This window comes from Coregonus clupeaformis, chromosome 30 (assembly GCF_020615455.1).
Source record: "Coregonus clupeaformis isolate EN_2021a chromosome 30, ASM2061545v1, whole genome shotgun sequence".
NCBI lineage: Eukaryota > Metazoa > Chordata > Actinopteri > Salmoniformes > Salmonidae > Coregonus > Coregonus clupeaformis.
The window spans coordinates 44,224,356-44,244,542 of record NC_059221.1 but is presented as its reverse complement, the minus strand read 5'-3'; the positions used below and the strand labels follow the sequence as shown (position 1 = coordinate 44,244,542).

The 20,187-nt window shown below is 43.4% G+C and overlaps 1 protein-coding gene across 5 annotated transcripts in view; it reads left to right on the top strand.

Moving 5' to 3' along the window:
• The window catches only part of crtc3 (CREB regulated transcription coactivator 3), a 75,413-nt gene that overhangs the window by 30,534 nt on the left and 24,692 nt on the right, over nt 1–20,187 (top strand). For 3 of the 5 annotated variants that reach the window (XM_041899199.2, XM_041899201.2, XM_041899198.2), the window contains exons 4-5: nt 5,236–5,297; nt 18,657–18,719. In XM_041899199.2, the coding sequence (XP_041755133.2) occupies nt 5,236–5,297; nt 18,657–18,719 (125 nt within the window). The remainder of the gene's footprint in view (nt 1–5,235; nt 5,298–18,656; nt 18,720–20,187) is intronic. The other 2 variants (XM_041899202.2, XM_041899200.2) reach the window with 1 other exon arrangement.

The following is a 20,187-nucleotide window of genomic DNA, read 5'->3' as shown; positions in this document are numbered from 1 at the left end:
CCTTCCAAATCAAATACTTCCTCTCTCTGCTGCTGAAGCCCGGCGAGATCATGCACACACTCTCTCACCCTTTCTCTCTCGCTTTCAAACACACATACACACACACACTCTCACTCTCTCTCTCTTCCCCCCCTCTCTTCTCTTTCCCTTTCTCACACAGCCCCCATCTCCAAGACCAACAGTAGACAACTTCCCAGAACTTGATTTGCTAGCAACAGTAACTACTACATTCTCAGTCAAGTTCTCGGCCATTCTTTTAATTCTCCAGTTTTATGTAAATTGGACAAGCCTTCAAGGCAAGAACTGAAACATCTGCATAATATAACTTGATGCACACAGACTTGAACAATAAGGAACTCTTCTGTGGATCATTCAAAAGCTACAGATGACCACATCGAAGTATTCAGCTCATATAATGGTGCTTTTTTTTATTAAAAAACAAAGCTGGCGCAAAATAAACAATTTATATATCCTTGAAAAATCTATCGACGTGCCCTTGAGCAAGGCATTTAACCCTAATTGCTCCTGTAAGTCGCTCTGGATAAGAGCTTCTGCTAAATTACTAAAATGTATTGAAGAGGGTGGACAAAGCTATCAGTGTGAATGCTCTCTTCTCTCTTTTTCTCCCTTTACCTCTTTCTCGATCTACCTCTACCAGTCCATTTCCTGTCTTACCTTGCCATCTGTCTTTCTTTGTTACTTACTTTCTTCTCTCTCTCTCTTCCCCTGTCTGTCCGTCATTCTTTGTCTCTCTCTCGCTCTGCGTTAGCGGCTCACTGCTAGCGTAATTAGCCCTGAACAGATCTCCCCTGGTTGTAATCCATCCGTTCCTTCTGGCTTTGCGGACCAGGAACATGCGTGTCATCATGTCTCCTGGTGCCCCGTTGTCATGTAACTTTATTGATCACATCAACATAGAACATGTTTTTCTAATCCCCGTCTTCTAATCCGCCATGTCAGCTGACCTATTAAGAGGACCACACTGTGTTGTTTTTCAAAGCTTTCAGGGATAGGCTACAGGCAGGACGCTAGTCCCTTTTTAAATTGCACTGTGTTGCCCTTAGGCTGACCAAGACAAATCTCTGTCTGTGACAATTGCTTCAGGCTTCACATATACAAAAAATGAATGGACACACTGTGCTGTAAATTGCTTAGTGGCATATTATTATGTTATGATCATCACATGTCCTGTCGTTGCAGTAAGAGCTTTCCACTCAGTGATATCTATCTACACCTATATATTATGTAAAGGTTACTTTATTGCATTTGTTTCTTTTTAAGTCTTAACTCCTGTACCCACCTTTTCTATTCATATATTGTCTTTACACACCATTATATATATTTATATACATTATATGTATATTTTATATACTGGTCTCTGATATTGCTCGTTCAGATTTTTCGTAATTTCTTTGTTGTTGTCTGTATTGTGTATATTGTTACATTGTTGGGTATTACTGCACTTTTGGAGCTAGAAACACAAGCATTTCGCTGCACCTGCGATAGCATCTGGAAATCTGTGTACGCGACCAATAAACTTTTATTTGAAATGTCAGCTGAGCCACATGGTGGATTTCTGTTTAATATAATAATAATGTAATAATATAATGTGTGTCCCAGTTGTTCTTGTTTGTGGTCACAAATATAGTGAGCAGAGCAGTCATCTCTAAATTATGAATCAGTCATTTCAGTCCAGGGAGAGGGTTACTCGCCTTGATCTCTAGAGTAGGGGTTCTCAAATTCATAAAACATTTTTTTGGTTTGTTTTTAAGTTGGTACGTTTTTAAGATTTGGCCACGGACCCCCTGCAGTACCTCTGGAGGCCTGATCTCAAAATATTTAAAAACTAAAAATAAAACATACTTTTTTGTTGTTGAAAATTACTAACAACAACAGATTAAATACATTTGGGATAAGGGATCCATGGAATAAGTTTATAGGGTGTAATGTAATATTATTAGTCTACAATTTATTTTATCCTGAGGCCTGGCAGGCTCACAGGATATTGGTATCCACTGCAGTACTCCACCAATTTATACATTGTTCAACTCTATACTAATTGTGTTCCCTAATTATATTATTTTCTTTCATAAATGCACTGTAATTTAAGCTTTAAAACTGCAACGTTTTCTCTTTACCCTGTGCCACAATGTGTAGACTTGTAGGATATTAGCTTTTAAGGCAGCAACAACGACAACAAAATCTCTGCCCCATGACAAAAATGTGTAGAATTGCTGGGAATTAACTTAAACTGCAAAATGTTCTCTGATCCCAAGGGGCAGGCTTTTAAAATATTATTTCCCAGGGCCTGAGACTTGGTTTGTCCAGCCATGCATACACTGCCGAAGTAAAAAATCCTTGTATGCTTTTTTATTTTATTTTATCTCATTCTAGTTGTGTTCTGATTTATGACGGGTCCCTGATGAATTTGCTATCACAAATAGGGTCCCTGGCCCCAAAAAGTTTGAGTACCCCTGGTCTAGAGTACAGTTCTGATTGTCTTAATGCAGACTGGACTGAAATAAGGTGTTGGACAGGATCTCATTCCATTATCTCCTCTCATACACTGGTCTGAGATTATGGCCTAAAAATCATATAAATTTTTTTTCAAACTTATGGGCGATTCATGATATACAGTACATCTCTAAATAAGCTTTGTTGTACAAATGATTATCAAATACACTACATTTCAAACAGTCATCAATGAACACATGAATTCAGGGCTTGTGAAATTGTACCTAGGCTAAATATAAGCCCTCCACAACCATAAGACACACTAATAATGTAAATATTTTATGAAAATAGTTTAACCTGCTTTTTTTGCAATAATCACTGATCTGGCTTTGAAGTCTGTCTATGAAAATGCCCTTTTTGTTACAAATTTAAACACAACCATGCATAATGCACATTCACTAATAATGACTAACTTCTTGTAGCAGGCATCATAGAAAATGAACACTGGTCTCATAAACACTCTCAAGCAGAAGCACATGTGCTAGTGAGTAGCCAGCTAATCTTTACATCATCTACTTACATTTTAGTCATTTAGCAGACGCTCTTATCCAGAGCGACTTACAGTTAGTGAGTGCATACATTTTTCATACTGGCCCCCCATGGTAATCGAACCCACAACCCTGGCGTTGCAAGCGCAATGCTCTACCAACTGAGCTACTTGGATCTATTTGCTAGCTAACAAGGCATAACAGTTGAATTGTTATGAACATACCCTTCTGTCTGTCTCCAACTTTGTTCAGATGTTGAAATCGAGTGGCCTAACTTATTTCTCAAAATGAGTTGCCAATTCCTTAAATAATTGTATTTTATGCTTATTGCACATTTATAAAACACAGACTAGACGGTAGAATAACAGTCTTTGGCTAAAATGCTGCTAGCAGTACCGCGCGCGACAAACTGAGCATGAATTTTCCAGAATCAATGTTCATTGATACTCCCATTTTAGTAGTGTCTGCTCTGCATACAATTTGATGAGTTGAGACAACTTTTCTAATGATACCATTTTTAACTTCTTCTCTATTACAATAAAATAATGTGTTTCGGTGTCTATATGACAGATTTTTCTGTTGGACCAAACCTGAAATGCAAATAGCGAGTTGAAATCGCTTGTCAGAGAGGAAGAAGTGCTCTCTCATCGTTGTTGTTGTGAGTGGCAGGGGGAGGGCCTTGGTGTGTGTGTAAACGGTGAGGAAGAGGCGAAACGTTTCTATTAGCTTATTTTGGACATGAGCTTGTTGCCTGCCTTCCCGCCTTTGGGACAACGACTCCCATTGTTAGGACGGAGACATGAGCATCTCGTCATTATATACAGATCTCTGGTGTAAAATGGAAAGGTGCACACAGCACGGAAGGAGCGATGGAGACGAGGTTAAAAAACAAGCGAACATAAACGCTCATAGAAAAAGTTAGAGATTCTTGCGATATAGGCATTTGGAATATCGCGCAGAAACATACATTCAAATTATTTCAATATATCGCCCAGCCCTAGTGTGTGCGTGGTGTTTTTGTTTTCAAACTAGGTCGCTTTTCTCCTGATTTGCAGCGAGCCAGAGTCACTGAAGGAGATCTGTGCCAGGGGTTGCCAGGAGGGCACCAGTGTCCCTCTGCCTCAGCTAGCCAGCCAGCCAGTCACTCCGTAGAAATGAGTTATTTTAGCCAGACCCTGTACAGATGATGGCTAGTAGTGAGAGTAGTCTAAGTCCCTATTAGAGACGGGATACACTCCAAAATATTTATTTAGCTAAGTTTCTCTTGTTTGATTTTCAAAAGAAATGTGAAAAATCAGTGTGTGTGCTAATAGTGTGTCATTTCTACTGGCTAGTAGGCTTCTTAATGATAGTCTTTCTTTTTGTGGCTGCTAGATGCACACTAATTTGTCTGGTCTTGTATTTTTATTTAACTAGGCAAGTCAGTTAAGAACAAATTCTTATTTACAATGACTGCCTACCCCGGACGACGCTGGGCCAATTGTGCGCCGCCCTATGGGACTCCCAATCACAGCCGTATTGTGATACAGCCTGGAATCAAACCAGGGTCTGTAGTGACGCCTCTAGCACTGCGATACTCAGGAGCCCCATTGTCGTCTCCGCACTTGAACCACCTAATGATGTTTTTTTGGGATGAAACGTGTTTTTTAAACTAGCTAGAACTTGATAGAATCAAGTCATATTTTGCTATTGAGTGAGTTCCGCCTAACCTTTCTCAATGAAAAGCGCAGAGACCCTCTTACCTTACTTTCATAAGAGTGAAATGAGTCTAACTGAAGGTCTGAAGCCTTCTATAGTCTGACTCTACATTGCACTTCACTCCCTACTGCTCTCTAGACAATGTCAGGAACTCCGCTCCGGTGGTTGTGACCAGTCCTGGCAGCCGTATTGTTCACAGAACCTGGCACCAGCCGCCCACTCCACTGTGCTTTGTAATGAAAATATTTTCTGACTGTAAATGATTTGAATTTGCTGCATCAAGTTTATACAGTCCCATATCACATCTGTGCATGTATAAAGATACATGTCCTAATAATCTAGGTAGAATATGCAATCTCATACTCCCTTTGAATCAAACTAGGATTAGACTATAATGGAACTTAGTAATAGAATAGTCTTTAAGTAGTTTTACTGTTAGGAAATGTAGTCTACTGTTAGTTATTTAGAAATGCATGAAATGTTTTGTCATGGCAGCGTGTGTTCCAGTATTGTAATTTCCTTGACTGAACCCCACATGGAGAGCTCCCCGTACGGAACGGTGTACTTGTCCCCTCCGCCGGACAACAACTGGAGAAGGTGAGTGGCTTTACAGATACTAGTAATGCTGTATTCTATTTAATTCTGTGGTGAGTTGTCCCTTCCACTGATCCACACAAATCAATGCCGGTTTTAAATGGTTGAATCAGTTTTATATGGTTGTCTTGTCATTGTCCTTGTTGTCTTGTTTGTAAAAAAAAAAAAAAAAGCTGTTTTTAACATACTTTTTACATTTTACTCATTTAGCAGATGCTCTTATCCAGAGCGACTTACAGTTAGTGAGTGCATACATTTTTCATACTGGCCCCCCGTGGGAATCGAACCCACAACCCTGGCGTTGCAAGCGCCACGCTCTACCAACACTTAATTGTAATTTTTCATAGACATGGAACACTGGACAGCTGCTTTAACCTACTCTGAAGCAGGTGATAAACATTGCCCAGTAATACCCTTGTACAGCAGTTCGATTTGCGTTAAGCATTGGTTGCATCCCAAATGGCACCCTATCCCCTTATATAGTGCACTACTTTTGTCCAGGGCCCAGGGATCGTGACTATATAGGGGATAGGATACCATTTAAGATGCAGCCATTGTATCTACACAGAGAGGCTCAGTGAGGTGACAGAAATGATCAGGTCGCCACGTGGGGCACTCGGGTGGGCTGCACGTCTACAGCGGTGCTTCTGACAGATAGCCTTTTGGTTTAAAGGTCAGACGCCGTCATGCTGATGCTCTACCCTGGCGCTGTTGTGACTCATTGCTGTCACAGGGTGAATCTGGCCCACAAGTCTTTGCAGTCCTACTGTGCTTTGCTTAAATATCTCCATCTTAAAGGGGAAATCAACGCTGGTGCTGAAAAGTGATACTGGCTACATGGCTTATTAATGTTCGTTAGGTACCACTGCCAGGTGTGTGTGTTTCTTCAGTTAAACTGCCTGCTTGGTTTTATCTACCTAGAGAAGGCAGCAGTGTAATTACTGGACAGTTTTCTCTCCCTCCAGTGTTTACAAGGCAGTGAATTGCAGCCCTGCAATAAAGGGCTTAGCCAAGCCCCACTCTCTCTTCCTCTCTCTCTCTACAGTTGTGTGTTTTGAATGTTGGCTTGGCCGGCTGCCAGTCGCCCTGCCTCCTCCTCTCAACCCCATAGAACTGCAGCGACTGTACTGTACTGGAGGACTGGATCGTAAAACCTAGTTTCCCCTCCCCCAATCCTAACCTTAACCAATAGTGGGGGAAATGCAAATCGGCAGGTCCACACCCTCATGTCATTGTTGACAGACAAAAACAGGTTGGCCTGCGACAACGAACCTCCTGACCGAGCAAACAGATGTTGCCGTGACCTTGTGTTCCCAGAAAGAGCAGGGAGGGAGTGCCATGTGCCACACACACAGGCATGTGCGAGACGCTACACACTCATCCGAACACACACAGATTTACTCTGTGTGGATTTGGGTTGGGATTGATTCACACTGCCGCTCGGCTCCATCACAATTGACCCGTTGTGGGATAGTGATAGCCTAGATAAAATCTGATTGGGTTTGGTTGAACAAAATTAAGTGTTGAAGTTTTAAACTCAGCTTACCTTTTTGACAGAGCCTCTACTAATGTTTAACCATATTGTTTATTTAAAGACATCCCTAATTAAGCTCATAAACAATCAAACCAAAGAAGGTAGGCCCATGTTGTAGTTGAAAAATAAGGTTATGATTATGAACAAGCAATCCGACTATATTAGAAGATTAAATCAGGATTTCACTGTCTCCCTTGGGGCCAACTTATTAGATCAAATAGGACCATATTTAACCCTTAGACAGTGAACAACGATTTATTTGTATTGGAGCGTTCAGCATTGGCAGACAAACACGACTCCTCCCACTCCCTCTCTTCAGTCACTGTCCTGAACTGGTTAAACGTGTTGGCTTGGTAACCAGTGTTTATGTGTACATCCCTCATTCAGATGGCCGGTAATCAAGTGCTTCCAGAGGCCAGCCAATGGGTTTACTCTATACTCAAATTGCACCGTACCAAGCGATCCTGGGCATTATGTGACATGCTAGCTACACAGTATAGAATACATCATATGAGCCCTCAGGTGACTTGGCTAATGATGAATATCTTTGAGAGCCTCACGTTAAGGCTGTGTTTCACCATTTGTTTTGGATTGATTGAATGACTCTTGTTTTTGTGATTGCTGAAAGACAGGTTGCTGAAAGACAAATGTGTTGTTAATGCCATGTATTGATTCACAGTGTTAAATGTGTGTGTTTTTATTGATGTCAATGACCTGTCTTAATGCTTCTCTCTACTGTATCAGAGGCCCTGGTGTCCACTCCAGTACTATCCACATGCATACTTCTCTGACTCTAACACTCTTCCACCCCTCAAGGACAGAGTTGTGTGGCCAGCTTACCGGTCTCTCTCTAGTCTATTGCTTTCTCTCTCCTCTTTTAGATATCTATCCTTTCCTCGCTCTCTCTCTTTAAGGTATCTTGCCCCATGAAATCTAAATTAAATAATATAACATTTTATTTCTGTCTCTCTCCCTCCTCTCTATCTCTCTCGATCTCCCTTTCTCACTCAGCATTATTGGCACTAACCCCTCCATGGCTCTGCTGGCCAATCCTAGCCTCCCACTCCACTCCACAGCAGATTGTGTGCACAGTGTGTTACAGGGATATGCTCCCCTCAGTGTTGGCGCTCTGACCACTGTGTGCACCGTGTGTTACAGTCAAATCCGTCCCTCTCTGTTTTTTGGCTCTCTCGGTAGGGTCAAAGGGTGATGGGAGCTCAGAAAGAAGCGAGCTCTGCAATCTGTTCCAGTTCATCTGTGACTCCACTGTTGTTTATAGTTTATCTTTCCACTGAACTTGCCACATTTTTTTTATCCTTTCTGGGACTCGATTCTCATGTCACCTCTTAATGTTAACTGATGAAAGAAACATAACATCTGTTAAGTTTGTACACTGAACAGAAATATAAACGCAACATGTAAAGTGTTGGTCCCGTGTTTCATGAGGTGAAATAAAAAATCCCAGAAATGTTCTGTACGCACACATTTTGTACACATCCCTATTAGTGAGCATTTCTCTTTTGCCAAGATAATCCATCCACCTGACAGGTGTGGCATATCAAGAAGCTGGTTAAACAGCATGGTCATTACACAGGTGCACCTTGTGCTGGCGAAAATAAAAGGCCACTTTAAAATGTGCAGTTTTGTCACACAAAACAATGCCACAGATGTCTCAAGTTTTGAGGAAGCATGCAATTGGTATGCTGACTGCAGGAATGTCCAAGCTAAATTGGTGAGAAGATCTGGGAGTAATTTGGGTCAGGCCTGTCTTGTATTTTAAGTGCTTTTCAGTGGTAGCCCCTGCCATCAAATCACATTTTATTGGTCGCATACACATATTTAGCAGATATTATTGCTGGTGTAGGGAAATGGAAAAAGGTCAAAGTTGGCTATAAATCCGCCTTCTGTGAAGGTCTGTGTAGATTTAATTTTCAATTAGCAACTATCGGGCAACTACTGTATCAGGAAATAACACTGATCTAAATGTTTCACACTTTTACAGTGTTCGTTTCATCAGCTGTTGTACAAGATAATACAAAACACAGGAAAAACAGAATGTTGACTGCACTGGGGTTATAAAGCACCATAGAGTTTAGTTTGCTTCATGTTTTCTTTTTTTGCCATGAAAAATCAAGTATTGTATGTAGTATGGTAGAGACTGGTAGTAAGTGACAGCACTAATGTGGAGGGAATTGGTCTGCTGGGACCCTGCTTCTCAACTGGTGGATCAGAAGCCACTTGTGGCCGATTTCCTTCTGGGGCACAGCAGGTTGTTGTGGATATTCTGTTGGTGACATGTAATCTTGTCCAGTCACTGCACAAAAACATTGGAGAACCACTTGCCTAAGCTAGGGGAGTGCTAAACTGAGGAAGAATCTCAATTGTATACTCTTCACGTCCCCCATCCTCGCCGCCTCAAAACCCATTGGACGAGAAAGCCAGAGGTCCCTCCCCTCTGACCTTTTCCTCCAATGGGTTTTGAGGAGGTGAGGAGAGAGGATGCGAGGAGTATGCAATGGAGATTCTCCCCGAGTCCCATCCTCTGAATGCACGAGGCAGATGCGGCCATCAACGAGTTCCCAAGGACATAATACCAGCAACACATGATTGCACAGTCTAGCATGGAACATAGAATGTATTGCGTCGGAGCTTGGTGGATGGGTTTCTGCATCAGCTGTAGGCTCTCATGTGAAACAAAGGACGTTCAGGGAGGAGGGTGGGGTAAGTTTCTCCTAGGTACAGATCTAGGATCCGCTTCCCCTTCCCGAATCCTAACCTTAACCATTAATGGGGAAATTGCTAAACTGACCCAAGACCAGCACCTGGAGGAAACTTCACCTTACCCCAACAAAGTAGAACTAGCTACTTTGTGTTTAGCTTAGCGTCTGCTGACTGTCAGTCTACTGTTGGGACCGTTGAGTCTCAAGCCAACCGGACCTATTTTTGACCCTGAGGTTGGGCACTTACATGTGTTGTGGTCGTAGTAGTGCCCATGTGATGTTACATTCTTCAAATGTTCAATGGGAAGCAGTTTCCCCTTTAGATGTTTTCCTTGACCTAAGAAGTGCTCATCTACAGGCTTTAAACAGGGACATTTTGTATTGAAACCAAGTAGCGTCAATGTGTTTCCGTGGGTGGCAACAGACCTAGCCTGTGCCGTGGGGTGGGCTGTTCTTCCTAGATAATGGTAAATACATTTAGCGTTTTAGTCATTAAGCAGATGCTCTTATACAGCTCAACACTGATGGGAAGGCAGCATTAAGTCTGAGTGTGTGGTTCTTGGAGTGTATCGATCTGGTAGTATTTCAGGTCTGTGTCATTATGGGTCTGGTAGTGTTTCCTGTCTAGTGGTGGTGTCTGTTTTGTGGCTCTCAGTTTGGCTCTTTCACTGTGTTTTTGTAGTGGTGTTGATCTGTTTATGTGTGTCTGCATGACTCTGGGAGTCTTGTTGCTGAGATTCAGTATGGGTCTGGGAGGCAGATGCTCCAGCGCTGGTCCCTCTCAGGGGAGATAGCGGGAAGTGTTTACAGTGCCGGCCACATCTGCACTGTATTACCGCCCAGGCAGGTTGCCTGGAGACGAGCCACAAATCCCCTTAACCCTTTCAGCGCTGCCCGTGCCCCAGAGAGCAGATCCGAGCCCGCTGTCTACACACAGGCTTAGTGTCTCCGGCTGTCATCAAACAGACATTTACGAGAGGATGAAGTGCAGAACCAGAGTGTAGATAGCAAGCGTGTGTGTGTTCTTCTTGGGAGGCATTGTATCCATTAGTATTGTATGGCGCTGTGTGTGTGTATAGTACACGTGTGTGCATGTGTGATTGTGCTCCTCTGTCTAGCGTTGTGAAACCACTCCAGTGCGTAGAGATGCATTGCAGGCTGCTGGCTTGTCTAAAGCTCAGTGGGCTCAGTGGGCTTAGAGACCAATGGGGTCAATGCTTTGGGATTGGCAGCGCGGGCCAGGCAAGCACGGCAAATATGCAGCTAGGGGGAACCGCACCGTTCACACACACAGTCCCTGGCTACGTCCCAAATGGCACCCTATTCCCTATGTAGTGCACTGTCCTCTCTCTGACTAGCTGTCGGGCCAACAGATTTTATCATTTTTTCCCCCTCCAGATTGTTATTTTAGGGTTGTGGTTCTCTCACATCTAAATATGGCTGCTTGACCTGACCTGTTATATCTCTCCGGAGGAGTTTATGAATGTGGTGCAAAATACCCAAATATATCCCCCTCTCTTCCTTGCTTTTGGTCTCTCCATCTCTCTCTTTCTCTCTCGCTCTCCCTTTCTCCCTCCCTTCTCTTTCTCTCTCCATTTATTTCGCTCGCTTCCCCCTCTTCTCATGGCCTGTTTATAGTGGGTGTTCAGTGTGTCTGGTGTGACCCAGTGAAGAAGAGGTCAGGTTGTGTATTTGGAGCAGGTTTCTCAGTACGCTACTCCCCAAGAGAGAGCGTTGGTCCCACCAGTGGGGTTTTAGCCCCACCAGTGTCTGGGTAGAGGGGGTCCTTGGCTAAGGCCCTGCACCCTGGGTCTTGAGACTTGGGCCCTGGGCAAGAGGCACTGATGTGTCCCTATGGAGCCCAGCTGAACCGGGTCAGTCACCGGGGTCACAGGCTCTCTCCCTGTCCCACGCCCTCCTCCACCCCCACCTACAGTGCCTTCAGAAACTATTCACACCCCTTGACTTTTTCGATTTTTTTGTTTTACAGCCTAATTTTAAAATGGATTACACACAATAGCCCATAATGTGAAAGTCGAACAATGTTTTCGTAATTTGTACAAATTAATGAAAAATGAAAAGCTGAAATGTCTTGAATCGATAAGTATTCAACCTCTTTGTTATGGCAAGCCTAAATACGTTCAGGAGTAAAAATGTGCTTAACAAGTCACATAATAAGTTGCATGGACTCGGTGTGCAATAATAGTGTTTTAACATGATTTTTTAAATGACTACCTCATCTCAGTATCGCACACATACAATTATCTGCAAGGTCTCTCAGTCGAGCAGTGAATTTCAAACACATATTCAACCACAAAGACCAGGGAGGTTTTCCAATGCCTCACAAAGAAGGGCACCTAGATGGGTATAAATAAATACAAAAAGCAGACATTGAATATCCCCTTGAGCGTGGGGAAGTTCTTAGTTACACTTTGGATGGTGTATCAATACACCCAGTCACTACAAAGATACAGGCGTCCTTCTTAACTCGGTTGCCGGAGAGGAAGGTAACCACTCAGGGATTTCACCCTTTTAACAGTTAGAGTTTAATGGCTGTGATAGGAGAAAACTGAGGATGGATCAACAACATTGTAGTTACTCCACAATACTAACCTGATTTGACTGAGTGAAAAGAAGGAAGCCTGTACAGAATAAACATATTCCAAAACATGCATCCTGTTTGCAATAAGGCACTAAAGTAAAACTGCAAAACATTTGGCAAAGGAATTAACTTTGTCCTGAATACAAAGCGTTATGTTTGGGGCAAATCCAACACTGATTACCGCTCTTCATATTTTCAAGAATGGTGGTGGTTGCATCATGTTATGGGTATGCTTGTCATCGGCAAAGACTAGGGAGTTTTTTTTATGAAAAAAATTAACGAAATAGAGCTAAGCATATGCAAAATCCTAGAGGACAACCTGGTTCAGTCTGCTTTCCAACAGACACTGGGAGACAAATTCACCTTTCAGCAGGACAATAACCTAAATCACAAGGCCAAATCTACACTGGAGTTGCTTACCAAGACGACATTGAATGTTCCTGAGTGGCCTAGTTACAGTTTTAACTTAAATTGTCTTGAAAGTAATGGCAAGACTTGAAAATGTCTAGCAATGATCAACAACCAACTTGACAGAGCTTGAATAATTTTTAAAATAATAATGTGCAAATATTGTACAATCCAGGTGTGCAAAGTTCTTAGAGACTTTCCCAGAAAGTCTCACATCACTGCCAAAGGTGATTCTAACATGCATTGACTCAGGGGGTTGAAGACTTATCTAATCAACATATATTAGTGTTTTATTTTCCATTACAAATGTTCGATTTTTTTCTTCCACTTTGATATCCTCTGTAGCTCAATTGGTAGAGCATGGCGCTTGTAACGCCAGGGTAGTGGGTTCGATCCCCAGGACCACCCATACGTAAAAATGTATGCGCACATGACTAAGTCGCTTTGGATAAAAGCGTCTGCTAAATGGCATATTATTATTTATATTATTATATTATATTACAGAGTATTTTGTGTAGATAGTTGACAAAAAATGACAGTTAAATCCATTTTATTCCCACTTTCTAACACAACAAAATGTGGAAAAAGTCAAGGGATGGGAATACTTTCCGAAGGCACTGTACACACCACCCATCTTTCCCTGGCCCTACTCTCTTCCCAGCCCGGCTTGTTCTCCACAGGGATAGGTTCTTACGCTGACCTCCCCTGGGGATAGACTAACTAAAAGGCCCTCCTGGGGATGGGATTTAGACATTCCTGTGCTCTTTCTGTGTGAGCCTGTGATGTAGTTCTGTTCTGATTCTAGAGTCCCTTTATCTTCTGCTTAGGTGGTCTGTTTAAATATTTACTACCACCCACCCATTAACAACAAGCCTCTATTTTGGTTAACGTATGCTAAGATAATTTCCTCTCTCTCTCACCAGCTCACAGTGTGCCCTCAATGGCACCCTATTCCCTAGGTGCACTACTTTTGTCCAGGGTCCATAGTGCTCTGGTCAAAAGTAGTGCCCTATGTAGGGAATAGGCTGCCATTTGGGGCGCAGCTAAATCAACCAGCCCAGCTGTGCTGTAGCAGTACAGTAGTGTAGCTAAATGAAGACCCTTGGTAACGAATGGCATCAGACGGCCAAAGCAGCGTGCGCCAGACACACGATCCTCTGAGCAATATTTGACCACTTTGGCTGTTTGGTTGTGTGATTCGCGGCAGTAATCCTCATATCTGTGTGATTCTGTTTCTCCTCTGGCCGCTGTATAGCCTTTAATCGTCTGGCAGGCCTCATTGTTATCACAAGTCTTTTAATTTACAGATGTCTTTCTATCCTCTGAAGGGATGGAGGATGTGGAAAGGAGGGATGTTGTGTTTATTCATTCTTTATTTAACCAGAGACACATTGAGACTTACATCTCTTTTCCAAGTGAGCCCTGGAGAAGCAGCATACATATAGTTCCATATAAGACACACCACTACACAATGAATGGAAGTTAAAACAGTGCAAAGTGCATAGGGGAGCTTAAAAGAGCAGGTTTCAAAACATATGCAATATGTTGTCAGCAGCCCTCCAATCAGAATAAAAAGATCCAGTTTTAAATCCTTTTGTAAACTGTTCCACGATGACGGGCCAGCAAAGCTAAAATCACTCCTACGAAACTCTGTTCTTGTGTTGGGAATATTATATCAAATGCATTTCTGTGAGCTCAGATGGAAATCTCCATGATTCTGTAGGGTGAATAATAAATATGGTGGCAGCTGCCCTAAGATGTTCTTGTAGACAAACCTGTACCAGTGAGTATGTTGCCTTACAGTTAAGGATGGCCATCCTGCTAGCTGGGATGGATGGGGAGCGGGAGGAAGTCATACAGGGAGAGAAAGACAGAAGCACAGGGAAGGTGAGGAATGGACAGAGGGAAAGGGAGAGATGGATAGAGACAGAGAAACGAAATGATACAAGGGGAGGGGAAGGCGTGTGTGGCTGTTCCAACTCCATATGGCCCATGCTGCTAAGCCCCAAAACAGTACAGGGGGGAGGAGGGACACAGCTTTACTTGGAAATGTGTAATAAAGCCGCTGTCATCTGGGGAGAGCAGGCCATGCGACGTGTGTGTGTGTGTACTGGCATAGCATCGCAGAACACCCGGCTGCAGTGTACCGGCTGAAAGTGCAGGGTGGGTGGAGTTTGCACATTTGGTATATATCCCACTGGCTCCAAAGTCCATCTTCCTGGAGTGTGTACTTTGCTGGGCCTAAATACAATACCCCCAGTGTGTGTCAGAGCTTAGTGATATGACAGGTTGGTGTGGTCCGTTTTTATTAGCCCCACACAATGCAGTCCAAAGCCCCCTCAGGAGAGAGGCAGAGATCGCCCCCTGTAGGCAGATGGGAGATCTGCAGGCCTTGGCAACGATGGTTCCCATCTAAGAAGAACATGTTTGGACTGGGAAGTTGGCTATCCCCCTTACTCTGGCCCTGAATCCCAAATCAAACCCTACTGCCGGCCCTTAGGCAGTGTACTTGCGTAGATTTGAGAGGATTGCATAGGTGTAAACAATATGGCGACCATTCCCCTGGTCTATCAGAGGGCAAGATGGATCTTTGACACAAGGGTAATTGCACGGCAACAGAGTGACACTGAGACTCAGATTTTTCACGTTACAATGTATGTCAAACAAGTGACTGGGGGGTAGGGGCTACGGCTAGGGGTTGATTTGGGGTTCACAGAGGCTATTTCCAGTGAGCTTATCATTGTATTACACACTTTATCATCAGACCACAATGTGTGAGAGTAGCAGGGTGAGCTTGTAATCGCTAAATTCAGTAATCTAAATGTAGTCATGGCTGAAAATCAGTGGGTTTCTCCTGAAGAGAGTCTCTCTTCTCCTTTCAGCTGGTGTCTTCCACTGTCACAGCAGCCGTTCACTAGTCAACTACAGTGAGGCTGTCAGATTTCTGTTTCTTCACATAAGGGTTGTTTTGAAGAGATTTACAGAGATGGAGATTTTGCGTTGGTTTTTAACTTCATTGATGCTTTGCTCATTTTCACAGATACTTGTGTCTGTCTGCCATGTGAGAAAGTGTGGATGTAGCCTAAGGGTTGTAAGGAATAGCAATACAATTAATTTGTCAAATGAAAAGTTAGTAGGGTTTTTTACGTGTTTATGTTCTGGTTTGATCTACAGTTGTCTTACAGTTCCTGGTGCTCTAGGGCTATGGTGAGAGAGAGGCGGCAACCGCTGTGTTGCTGGCATCAATATCTCAGGTGCCACCTACTGCAGATGTGCCCTTGAGAGAAAGGCACTTAACCTCTAACCTGCTCTAGGGGCGCTGCTCTGTGGCTCTCCCTGTGCTGCTCCCTCCCAGCCAGTAGTGTAGGACGGCAAGAATAACCACAATCCCCTGTTGTCTGGATCAATGAAGATGGACTGTATTGTATCATCTACAGAACTTTGGCACAGCTAGTCCACCTGGTTAGGTCTACATGTTGTTAGTGCTCCTGTTCCGTCCCTGGCGAGCAGGGCTGGTCCCCCGTAGTTTAACTCTGCTTGTTGCTTCCCGTCAACTCCCAGTTGAATCCCAGTTGTCCGACATGGGGATTCAGTTTAAAACGGTTAATACCGGGCTCTCCACAATCTCATAGGGACCTGTTCACGCCCACACACCTGGCACGGTCTGGTAAACTATTACAAATAAAACGAGAACCCTGTGCACACAGTGAACGTCTAGATCCATGCACTTGTTTTGGCAGACAAAACTAGTATCCAAAAGCAAGTGTAGAAACCACACATTAAAATGATTTTAGTTGTCAACATGTTTTACTGGACAGCACAACCAAATGGGGTCTAAACAAACAATCTATTGTGTCAGTTATTATCCTGCTTTATAATTGCGTAATGATGGAGTTATAACATCAGTGGAATAAGGAACAGTCACTATTCCTCTTGTGTACAGTAGTTACAAAAACTCTCAGCTCAATGCTATGCAATTAAAATGCAATTACCAAGGTATTATGTAACAACATGCTAATAAAATATTCAAATGTTTTTTTGTCTTCTATTTGCTTTCTCAGATCTGATTTCAAATAGTTTACAAAAGTAGTTACTTTCTGAGATCTGTATACAGTGAGGGGAAAAAAGTATTTGATCCCCTGCTGATTTTGTATGTTTGCCCACTGACAAAGACATGATCAGTCTATAATTTTAATGGTAGGTTTATTTGAACAGTGAGAGACAGAATAACAACAAAAAAATCCAGAAAAATGCATGTCAAAAATGTTATAAATTGATTAGCATTTTAATGAGAGAAATAAGTATTTGACCCCTCTGCAAAACATGACTTAGTACTTGGTGGCAAAACCCTTGTCGGCAATCACAGAGGTCAGACGTTTCTTGTAGTTGGCCACCAGGTTTGCACACATCTCAGGAGGGATTTTGTTCCACTCCTCTTTGCAGATCTTCTCCAAGTCATTAAGGTTTCGAGGCTGACGTTTGGCAACTCGAACCTTCAGCTCCCTACACAGATTTTCTATGGGATTAAGATCTGGAGACTGGCTAGGCCACTCCAGGACCTTAATGTGCTTCTTCTTGAGCCACTCCTTTGTTGCCTTGGCCATGTGTTTTGGGTCATTGTCATGCTGGAATACCCATCCAAGACCCATTTTCAATGCCCTGGCTGAGGGAAGGAGGTTCTCACCCAAGATTTGACGGTACATGGCCCCGACCATCGTCCCTTTGCGGTGAAGTTGTCCTGTCCCCTTAGCAGAAAAACACCCCCAAAGCATAATGTTTCCACCTCCATGTTTGACGGTGGGGATGGTGTTCTTGGGGTCATAGGCAGCATTCCTCCTCCTCCAAACACAGCGAGTTGAGTTGATGCCAAAGAGCTCCATTTTGGTCTCATCTGACCACAACACTTTCACCCAGTTCTCCTCTGATTCATTCAGATGTTCATTGGCAAACTTCAGACGGCCCCGTATATGTGCTTTCTTGAGCAGGGGGACCTTGCGGCGCTGCAGGATTTCAGTCCTACACGGCGTAGTGTGTTACCAATTGTTTTCTTGGTGACTATGGTCCCAGCTGCCTTGAGATCATTGACAAGATCCTCCCGTGTAGTTCTGGGCTGATTCCTCACCGTTCTCATGATCATTGCAACTCGACGAGGTGAGATCTTGCATGGAGCCCCAGGCCGAGGGAGATTGACAGTTATTTTGTGTTTCTTCCATTTGCGAATAATCGCACCAACTGTTGTCACCTTCTCACCAAGCTGCTTGGCGATGGTCTTGTAGCCCATTCCAGCCTTGTGTAGGTCTACAATCTTGTCCCTGACATCCTTGGAGAGCTCTTTGGTCTTGGCCATAGTGGAGAGTTTGGAATCTGATTGATTGATTGCTTCTGTGGACAGGTGTCTTTTATACAGGTAACAAACTGAGATTAGAGCACTCCTGTGCCATACCTGTATAAAAGAGCCAGAAATCTTTGATTGAGAGGGGGTCAAATACTTATTTCCCTCATTAAAATGAAAAAATAAATGTAACATTTTTGACATGCATTTTTCTGGATTTTGTTGTTGTTATTCTCTCTCACTGTTCAAATAAACCTACCATTAAAATTGATAGACTGATCATTTCTTTGTCAGTGGGCAAACGTACAAAATCAGCAGGGGATCAAATACTTTTTTTCCCTCACTGTATATCTTTTTAAAAAGTATACTTTTTTGGGATAGTGTATAGGGGTAATAGGTGTAGTCGGTTCCGCTAGAAAAATATTTACTTTCCACAAAGCATAGTTAAATGTCTGGTGGACATTATTTGTTTTTTTAGGGGGTTATTTTACTTACTCAATACGTTTGGACAGTATTGTAGACCTGTTTCCAGACCTGTAGTCAGTCCACATTAGTAGACCTGTATCCAGCCCCCTCTCCCAGATTTCGCTCCTCACCTTAGAATTTCCAACCTATTCTCTCTTGCTCTACCTCTCTCTCTCTCTCCTTCTCTCTCCTAAACTAACCATGTACCACGGGAATCTCTCTCAGCATCCAGGTCTTTCTGAGCTCGATTAAACTACTAAACGAGCGTGATGTTTCTCTCTCTCCCTCTCTCTCTTTCAAGGGAGCAGCAGCCTTGGGCCGAGGAGAAACGACCAGGATTTAGATTAATATCACAGCTCAACAGGTGACCTTTGATCTCTCAGCCTCCTCTCTTTCTTTCTCTCTCACACAGACCAACCACTCCGCCGGACTGCTCTGTCTCTCCTCTCTGTTGTAGACTGCCCAATCCTTCCTCTCATTCTCACTCACTCTCACTCCCCCTTTCCCCCCCTGCTCTCTCTCTCTCCTCTCTATTTTAATCTCTCTCATGCTCTCTCGTGTCCTCTCTTGCTCTATCTTTTGTATGCCCTCTTCCTCTCCTCAATCACCCTCTTGTTTTTCCTCTTTTTTTAGATATCTGTTCATCTGTCTCTAGCAAGGCTTTGAGACGCGGAGTTGGAGCACAAGACAGACTACTGTGTCTGTTAGCTCTCTCTCCCTCTCTCTCTCCCTCTCTCTCTCCTCTCTCTCTCTCTCTCTCTCTCCCTCTCTCTCTCCCTCTCTCTCTCTCTCTCTCTCTCTCTCTCTCTCTGTCTCCCTCTCTGTCTCCCTCTCTCTCCCACTACCTCTACCTCTCTCCCCCTCTACCGCTTGATCTCTCTCTCTCTCTCTCTCTCTCTCTCTCTCTCTATGCTAGTAACACTAATCAGTCTTTTTTTCTTCTGTCATTGTCACTAACCCAGCTGTAGGACCGTGTGACTGGGTGGGTAAGGCTGTCGCCCCCTACCCTGTCGCTGCTGCCACCGCCAACGCTACCTAACACCGTGCCTCCTGATTCACAGTGGATTTATTCACTACTATTTAATTTATTTACTAATTTGCATTTATCGTTTGGTCTTCCTTTGGACCATCTGTCTGTTTCCTGATGTGATGCTGGTGTTACGATGCCAATTGCAAATGTTACAATGTTTTATTTACATAAATGTGGATATTTGACATTTAAAGGACATGTTGTTAATCACCAATGTTATTATATAAATCGTTATAGATGATATGCTGTTAATGAATTAATTAATTGACTCTCTGTTATGAACCATACTGAGCTCTAGGGCGTTTTCAATGGGAGGAAAACGATAGAAAAGGTTCAGAAACTGGGAGCTACCATCTATCTGTACTTGTCCAATAAGACACACTTGTTTTTGTTTTCTGTTGCAAAGTGCTTTGATACGGTGTGCCCTAATGAACCTGGTGTGGTCTCAGATAATTTAGGGACTGCACAGAGAGATGTTATAACCACCCAGCGAAAGAGGGTGTCCAGAGGTGCATCCTCAAGAGGAAGAGAAAGTGAGGGATGGGGAGAGAGAAAGAGGGAGGGAGAGATTTGTCCTGAGAGGGCGAGTGAAGCATAAACACAGCCATTGGAGCTTAATGAAGAGCCCTTGAGAAAACCCTCAGCTGTAGACAGTGAAAGAGGTGTGTGTGTGCATCTGAGAGAGAGAGAGGGGGGTGTGCATGTGTGGGTGTGTACGTTTGAGCGTGCACGTGTGTGTGTATGTGTGTGTGTGGACGTACGAGTGTGTGTAGGCAGAGCAGAGTGCAGGCCCACCACTGAA